The sequence below is a fragment of the Arachis ipaensis genome, chromosome B07, assembly GCF_000816755.2.
Source record: "Arachis ipaensis cultivar K30076 chromosome B07, Araip1.1, whole genome shotgun sequence".
Classification (NCBI taxonomy): domain Eukaryota; kingdom Viridiplantae; phylum Streptophyta; class Magnoliopsida; order Fabales; family Fabaceae; genus Arachis; species Arachis ipaensis.
This window is the reverse complement of record NC_029791.2, coordinates 100,065,754-100,074,722: the sequence shown is the minus strand read 5'-3', so window position 1 is coordinate 100,074,722 and position 8,969 is coordinate 100,065,754. Positions and strand designations below refer to the sequence as shown.

At 35.9% G+C, this 8,969-nt stretch overlaps 2 protein-coding genes across 2 annotated transcripts; both read right to left on the bottom strand.

Annotated features, from left to right (window-relative positions):
• Window positions 526-3,395, bottom strand: LOC107607507. The gene is made up of 4 exons (XM_016309455.1): window positions 3,354-3,395; window positions 1,869-2,248; window positions 1,273-1,694; window positions 526-752 (listed from the first exon to the last, which is right to left on the bottom strand). The coding sequence occupies exons 1-4, from the start codon at window positions 3,393-3,395 to the stop codon at window positions 526-528; spliced, it is 1,071 nt and encodes a 356-aa protein (XP_016164941.1).
• LOC107607505 lies at window positions 7,874-8,452 on the bottom strand. The gene has a single exon (XM_016309454.1). The coding sequence runs from the start codon at window positions 8,450-8,452 to the stop codon at window positions 7,874-7,876; it is 579 nt and encodes a 192-aa protein (XP_016164940.1).

The following is an 8,969-nucleotide window of genomic DNA, read 5'->3' as shown; positions in this document are numbered from 1 at the left end:
ATCTACGGCTATTCCTCCTTTGCTTACCACATGACCTAGGAACTTCACTTCCTCCTTCCAAAACTCACACTTGGACAACTTAGCATACAATTTTCGCTCCTTTAAGATTTGCAACAAAATTCTCAAGTGTTCCTCATGCTCCTTCACCGTCTTAGAATAAACTAAGATTTCGTCTATGAAAACCACCACGAATTTATCCAAAAAGGAACGAAATACTTTGTTCATATAATCCACGAACACAGCAGGTGCATCCGTTAACACAAAGGACATCACTGCAACCTCGTAGTGTCTATAGCGCGTCCTAAATGCAGTTTTCGGAATGTCATCCTCTTTCACCCTTATCTGATGATAACCAGATCTTAAGTCAATCTTGGAAAATACTCCAGCTCCTTGCAGTTGATCCATCAAGTCATCTATCCTTGGCAGCGGGTACTTGTTCTTCATAGTGACTTTGTTCAGCTGTCAGTAATCCACACAAAGTCACATTTCTCTGTCCTTCTTCTTCACTAATAAAATTGGTGCTCCCTACGGAGATACACTCTGTCGAATAAACCTCTTGTTCAGAAGCTCTTCCAACTGAGCCTTTAGTTCAGCCAGCTCTATCGGAGCCATTCGATAGGGCACAATCGACACTGGTCCGGCTCCCAACACCAATTCAATCACAAATTCAATCTCATTTTGAGGTGGAAACTCAATAATATCTTCCGGGAACACCTCCGAACAATCTCTAACTACCGAATTTGATCTAGCTTCTGATTATCACCTAACGCATTTATAGCCAACAGTATATAACCCTGACACTCTTCCCCACTACAATGCACCGTTACAGAGTTCAGGTAGTAACCCTCAGCTATCACTGCTCTATTTTCTCCTTCCAACATAAACTGAATTGACCGCTCAAAGAAATCCAACAAAACTCGATTCTTTGACAACCAATCAAACCCCAAAATCATCTCCAACCCAACCATTGGTAAGCAAATTAAATCATGCACAAAGTCTCTACCCTCAAGCTTGAAACCTACTTGTCTACAACCTGACCTAGTCATAACCGTCTGATGCGAGTATATACATGCAATTCAAATACTAATTTTGACACTTTCAAGCCTAGTTCCTCAACTTTAGCAAACGAAATAAATGAATGCGAAGCTCTAGTATCATACAATGCAACCAAGATCTTGTCACCAATTAAAAAGTTACCTCTCATCAGATGATCCGCCTTAGCAGCATCCTTGGCGTTCATCGCAAATACTCGCCCCTGATGTTGACTCTAACCCGCATTTGCCTTCTTCCCACGAGTGCAATCTCTCGCAATATGACCAGGCAAACCACAGTTGAAGCAACCACATATACTAATCTTACAAGAGTCATATGGATGAAAATGTCCACAATGATCACAAATTAAATCTGGAGAAACCTTACTCTGATTTCCTCTCCCTTTGCCACGCTGGTACTGATAATAGGTGTTCTTTCTAAAGCCTCCTTGACCTTGAGGTGCATGTCCTCCTTTCTTGAAATTCTGACCACTTGCCTGAAAGTACTTGCCACGTCCCCGACTAGTGTTTCCTCCATGAGTGTCCTTTGACGAGGCTACCGTCTTTACATATTCCTCAACAACTCTCGCTTTATTCACCAGATCGGAGAAAATACGAATCTCCAAAGGAGCCACAACAGTCATGATATTATCCTTCAAGCCCCTTTAATACTTGATGCACTTCCAGCTTTCGTAGGTTTCCAGGGCACCCTGAAACATCCTAGAGAACCTACAGAGCTCCTCAAATCGGCTAGTATATTTTGTCACAGACAAGGAATCTTGCTTCAGCTACATAAGTTCCATCTCCTTTGCTTCCCTTGCAGATTCAGGAAAGTACTTCTTGTAGAAAGCCGTTTGGAATACATCCCAATGGATATCGGCATTCTGAAGCTGGAGCAAGCGGCATTCTCCTTGCCACCAATGCTGAGCCTCTCCCAAAAGCTGATACGCATCAAACTCTACATACTGGTTGTTCAGAACATGCTCTGCTTGTAACACACGCTCCATGGCCTGAAACCAATTATCCGCTTCTGTAGGGTTGGTTGAACCTCTGAAACTTGGCAGATGAACCTTGAGAAAAGTATCCAAGGTCATCGGAGCAGCTCCCATGTTATCACCATTTCCTTCCGTATTACTGTTCCTAATTCCATCTCCGTTTCCATTTCCGGCTAGTTGGCCTAACCTCTGCACAGCTTGCAGAGTCGCAGCAGCATTTGCCTACATGGTATTCGCAAGGTTAGCCATTGCCATCAAGAATTTGGCATGGTTATCGGCCAGTAGCTCATTTCTACTCTCTGCTCGTGAACGCGTACGACCTCGTACGCAAGTAGCCATTAGGGTTCCTGTCTACACTAAACAATCGATATCAAGGTGATCAGTCTCAATATCAAAAGCCTAGTTCTTCAATTATCCCAAAAGGCACTCACAAACAAGCATGCTATGCATATATCAAACAGATAACCTAATAGCATCAGAGAAAAAGACACAAAGTTATGCATTAAAGCATAATCGGTCTATCCCTCAGGCTCACGAGGACAAACCGATCTGATACCTCTAAATGTAACACCCTAATTACCCTAAGCCTTACCTCGCGTCGTAAAGCAAAGGTTAATCAAAGGTTACAATAAGTCTAAAACTTATACAAATAATATATAGAAGAAGTAATATATTCTAGAAGCCCAATGAAGGATACAGCTCAAAAACAGGATTTGAAAAACGCAAAACGTACTAGCGAAGCTACTAACTTAAAGTACCAGAAACAGATACAGTATAATAAAAGATAAGTATATAATGTCGTAAGAAACTAGCCACGGTTAAAGCACAAGATATAGATATAATATAGCAAAATATAGGAGTATAAGAATGTAAAGATCTAGCCACGACTTGCGGAGTTTAAGTCGGCTAGCTATATACAGACAATACAGAATTTTGAAAGTTAAAAACAGCTTATACAAGTTTTTCTCTCAAAGTAAGCCTCTAGGCAAAAGTAAATACAAAAGATGAGAGATATAAACAAAATAAGCAAAAAGACTCCAAAATATATCCAGGATCTTCCGCTCTGTCACCATTGAAGCAACTCACCGAGGTGGGTTGCGACCTGCATCTGAAAAACAACAACAAAATATGGTATGAGAACCGGAGGTTCTCAGTATGGTAATAGTGCCCAATGATGTAAGATATAAGACTCCGAGACGCCAGAGGCAATCCTAGAACTTCATATCCATCACAAGATTCATCTAAAAGCATAACTAAAATAGGAAAGCAGAACTTAAAACCTTAACATATTAAAGGGTGATCTAACTTAGTGGATTTTCTAACTAACATCTCTCTGCTGTCCCACATCCTTCACCAACCTATCCTCCATGCGATCCCATTGCCACCGCCTTCCGAACCTCCTCAATCCCAGTAGAAAGCACAATTAATTAAAATGAAAGTAAAACACAAGTATAGGCATATATATCAAGTAATTCAAATAGGCAATTAGGCATGTTATACAATTAGGCAAATAATTTTAAGTCGATAAAGCATACAAACAGATAGAAGATGCATATGATGAATGCCTGTCCTACTGGCTGTGATATCACATTTTCGGTTCAACTGCCAACCCGACACATCTCCATGGAGATGTCGGCCTTCGGAATCATAATGGGAACCCCCTGCACACTCTAGTGATCCGAAGGGATGCGAGCTGGATACTCTTGCCACGGACCTCATATCTCAACACACGCGGGACGAACACTGCCCTTACGCCGTCGTCCCTGCCGAGAGCATAGCATCTCAATAATCTCAATTTAAAAATATTATATCAGTGGTTTTGAAAAATTTATTATTTCATTATATCAATAATTCATAATTTCAAACTCCAAGTCTTCGACTCATCTCAACCACTGTCAATTCATACTTTCCTTTCCGAACTCATTAGATCATCAGTTCTCAATTCATATATCTTTCTCCCTTCTCACTCCACCAAACCCATCCTCAGTACACCAGAAACCTAAGCCTCCATTTTCTAACTTTTAAAGGTATAACCAAATTAAATCTCTTAGGATCTTTTCCCATGTTTCGATACCTGAAAATAAGCCAAAGAGTCTTAAATAGGTGTCACAGAAGTTTACAAGTTTGTTGGGAAGGTGAAACAGTTAAAAACAAGAATTTAGTTGAAAAACAGGGCATGTGCATACGCACAAAAGTGTGTGTGCGCACGCCCAGAATATTTTCAAAATGTGTGTGTACGCATAGAGGTGTGCGTACGCACAGATGTAAAATTTTCCAATTATGTTGGTTGTGTGTGCATACGGGTCGTGCTAGCGCTCTCAACAGCGGGCCTTCCCCTGTGTGTGCGTACGCACAAGGCCGTGCATGCGCACAGGTTCAAAAACTCACAGGGGTGTACATGCGCACAAGGCTGTGTGTGCGCACACAAACCAAAAATCACAAATTCTGTAGCATTCACAGAATTCAGATTTCAACACCAAACTTTGAATGATCATAACTTTCTCTACAAAAATTTATTTCCTACAAACTTTATATCTATTTAAATATTTTTCAATGAACTTTAATTTAAAGCAAATTTCAACAAATTTTGAAAATTGAGGCTCAAGTTATGATCCATCAAAGTTCACCAAAGATCCGTTTTTACCAAAATTTCCAAAGTTCTCAATTTTCCAATTTCACAATCAAAACTAAACCACCATCTCATCAACTCCCAAAACACATCAGATTTCACACTTCCCATACATCAATTCACCACTCCACCTTATGCAATCATCAATCCCCATTATCAAATACATAACAATACATTCATATTTCAACCGACACATTAATCAAATATCATTCCACCATTACCAACAATCATCATAATCAATTCTAATCTCAATCTTCAATACTATACTATCAACATCAGCATTTCAGTTAATCAACAACCCAAATCATCAATTCATCATACATCATCATACAACAATTCTAACAACCAATTTAGTTCAATCCTATCCTATGAGTCACTAGCCTAAGTGTCCAGAAATATTATATATTACATAGAAGAAACCGAAACCATACCTTGGCCGATTCTCAATATGCAGAAAAACCCAAATTGAGTGCAATTTAAGCCTCCAACCATAACCAATTCACCAACCAACTCCAACAAGCATCAACAATTACTCCAAAGCTCCAATTAAGTGCCAACAATCACAATCTCAATCTATATACACATAATTTACAACAATTCAACCTAGGGTTCATCAAATCCATAAAACCACAAGAGATTTTAATTTCTCACCTTACCCAATGATGATTGGAGCAAAAACTCAATAGTAATCAAGTGCTAGAGTGTACCTAAACACCCAAAATCACAAAATTTCACTCAATACAAAACCCAAAAAATTCGAAATTTTGGAAGAAAGAACTGAGAGAGATTTCGTGATTTTCTTACCACTTTATTGGATGGATTTTGTAGAGCTCTTCGTGAGGATCGCGTGGCCGCAAACGGTGCGACGATCGAAGCTCTGTAGCTCAAGTTATAATGGATTGAAGTTGTATGTGAATAGTAACTTTTCTCTCTTCCTTTCCCTTTCACTTCAGCCACTCACCTTGTGTGTGTGTTTATGGCTGATGGGTTCATTAATAGAGTGCTATATATGTTGGGCTTGGGTCCAACTTGGGCCCGGTCCAACCCGTTAGCGTTTTTAGCCCGTTTGGCCTAACTTTGGGCCAAACCTTTAAAATTAACGCCCGGTTTTTTACTTTAAATATTTTCCTGAGGTTTTCTACTGTTTTTACTGCTCTTACACAGTACCAGGCAGACTTAAATCGATTCGACCGGTTCAGCTGCGAGTTCGCAGTTTTACTCGATTTTTCACAGAAAATACATTTTCCAACTCAGAAAAATCTACTGAGTCCAAAAATCATTTTAAATCCTCAAATTCTCATTCTAAATTTTTAGATCCTACTTTGGCCAATATTAATTATTTACTTAAACGATTAATTAGTCTCGGTTCTTACATTTCTTATATGACAATTTGGATACACACTTACAACCACATATCCACTACTACTAGATATTTTGGCTTATTTTTTATAAGAAAAATAGAAGAGAAGAAGAAATGTAGTGTTTGTAGAGAAACCAAAGGGTTGCACACCCTTTTATAGCTGCTGAAATTTTGTCGTAACGTATCTCGTTTACACTGTAAACGTCATAACTCTTCACGTATCTCGTTTACACTGTAAACGAAATATACACGTTATTCTTTTTGTGCCTTATCTCGTTTACAGTGTAAATGAGATACGTGTATTCTTATTTCATTTACACTGTAAACGAGACAAGAGATATGATGGACTTTCGTAAAAATACTAGAAATGGTATATTTTGGTAAATAAAATATTTATTTATTTATTTACAAAAAAATCTCCAATTTGTGTTTAAAAAATAAAAAGAATTTGAGGTGAAAAAATTGAAATTTTTTTTAACGCAAATCGGAGGATCTTATTTGTTTACCACCCACAGTTTTAAAAAATATCAAAAATTACAATGTTGAGGTATATCACTCATCTCACTTCTATGAAGAAAAAAATAGCCTANTGATGTTTGTCTTGTTTTATTTTTCTTTTTTATTTTCTTCCTCTATTCATCCCAATTGTAAATAATTACCACCATACCATTATCTCAACTCTCATTTTTATTTATTATTTTTATTCATAACTACACATCGTGTTAACTTTTGAGCGATTAAAGATTTACTAAAATAATTATTTTTTTGTTTAATTTGGATATTTAGATCTATAATTATATGGATACTTATTTTTTATACTTGCTTGTAAAGTCAAATTTTATTACTTTAAAAAAAAATTTAAGATATCAAACATTGAAAATTTTTGTTCAAATTATCAAAATTTGTCAATAATTATAAAAAATAATATCAAATATATTATATCTTCTTAAAAGAATAATATTATATGGACGCTATTATTTTAGCTACTATTAATATATACAATTAACTTATAAAAAAGTTGACATTATTGAATAACTCTTCTACTCTCAATACTATTTGTAATAACTCTTAATCTTTTTTTAAATCTAATATATCAACATCTATTTATCCAAATAACTCAATTTTTAAGATTTTCTTAAAGTTTTATTTAATTTTAAAACAGAATAATAACTACTATATTGTTAGTTTTTTTCAAAATTTTTAGAAAAATTATTTTTATAACTTTAAATTATAGATTTGGGATTAAAAATATAAAAAATTAATAAAAAATAAATTATTAATAAATAAAATTAAAAATTTTATAAGTTATTTAATTTTTTAATATATAAAATAATTAAATTTAAATTAATTTAAGTATAATACTAAAATCATTACATTCTTATTGTGTGTAACAATCAAGATAAAAATTTATAAATTTATTTATTTTCTCAATTTTATTTAATTTAAAATAGATATAAAAATTTATATTTAAATCACTATTTTTTCCGCATAATGTTATTGCCTAAAAAATTTTCATTTCTTTTAATTTTATATTCAACGTATTAAATTATCTCTAATTTTATTATTCTTTTAAAATTTTTATTTTTTATTTTTATTTTTTATTTTTATTATTCTTTTTTCTTACCATTCTCTATATACATATATATCATTGTCTCACTATCATTATTATATGGTAAATTTACTCAAATCTTCCTATAATAACATGTAAATTATCCTCTATGACATGTCACTTTTTAATTGATTGGTATATTAACTATGGTTAGACTATTTTGTAATTAAATCATTTTTTAAAATGGATAATTAACTAATTATATAATTTATTAAAATATTAAAAACTGAATTTTACTTCTTCCCCAAATCATGTTTTTAGAGAGTTCGCTCCATTGAAGTCCATCATCGCCTCGTATGGCGCCACCACCTCCCTCAGCGACACGCCACCACCGCCTCTATTTCCTCTCCTCTTTTTCCTCTGTTTTCTGCCGCCGTCGGAGCTCTGGCGGAACCGCTCCCTCAACATTGTAAGCTTCCTGAGCTCCGCCACCACTGCCATGTCAGCAACCCTCATCCTCTCCGGGTCCCATGGGGAATGTGCCTCCTGGAGGCTAACGTAAGCTCTCTTCAGTGACGACACTGTTTCAAAAACTTCTTCCATTATCGATTCCATTTGCTTCACCTTCAAAACCCTTGCTCCTACCATTTTCTCTTCTTGAAAGAACTCCTCGTCATTCTCCTCATCCTCGAACACTTCTTCGTCTTCGTCGCTGCTTTCCTCTTCTCCTTCTTCTTCGTACCTATTTTTCTCAGTCTCGCTCGGTGACGAGTTATTTTCCTTGTCCCTGCCGGTCGCATTGTACCTCCCGACGGCGAGAGGGTGGAGGAACCAGTTTGCGGTGACTCGCTGGATCAGATCGGAGAAGTTGGAAACCCTTCTCGTCATTGGAGAGTTGAGAAAGAATGTTGGTGCGTCTGACTCGGAATACTGACTCAGTGAGTGAGCGAGTGGAGAAGAATGTAGGATTTCAGTTCACTAATGGTGGACTTTAATGGAGCAAACTGCAGTTGTGATGTCTCAATGTACATTGTGCATGTGAGAAAGCAGCACAGAGAAACTTTAGTTAACATGTTAACTCTTATTAGGTTAAATTAACTCAAACTAAAACTAAACATCCAATTAAAATGAGCCATGTCATAAAGGATAATTTACATGTTATTTTAGAGAGGGTTGGATAGAACTCACCTTATTATATTGGTTCGTTGTCTCTCCTTTCTTCCTTTTCTTATTCTCCTTCCACCTTTTCTTCTTCGATCGCAATTAATTACTACCATATATTAGTTAATAATTATTACGCTCAAAGTGAACACTACTTTAAAATGCTACTTTAAAATAGAAAAATACTAGAAGCCTATCAAAATTTATTATTTTTGTCCATCATTTTTAGTCATCAAATTAATTT

Excerpts from the sequence above, each read along its gene's own strand:
- LOC107607507 (XM_016309455.1), bottom strand. The coding sequence starts at position 3,395 with ATGGAGGATAGGTTGGTGAAGGATGTGGGACAGCAGAGAGAT. Across the intron at positions 2,249-3,353 it reads ATGTGGGACAGCAGAGAGAT|GCAAATGCTGCTGCGACTCT; the intron begins GTTAGTTAGAAA and ends AATACCATGTAG. Across the intron at positions 1,695-1,868 it reads CAAACGGCTTTCTACAAGAA|GGGCTTGAAGGATAATATCA; the intron begins GTACTTTCCTGA and ends CAAGTATTAAAG.
- LOC107607505 (XM_016309454.1), bottom strand. The coding sequence starts at position 8,452 with ATGACGAGAAGGGTTTCCAACTTCTCCGATCTGATCCAGCGAGTCACC.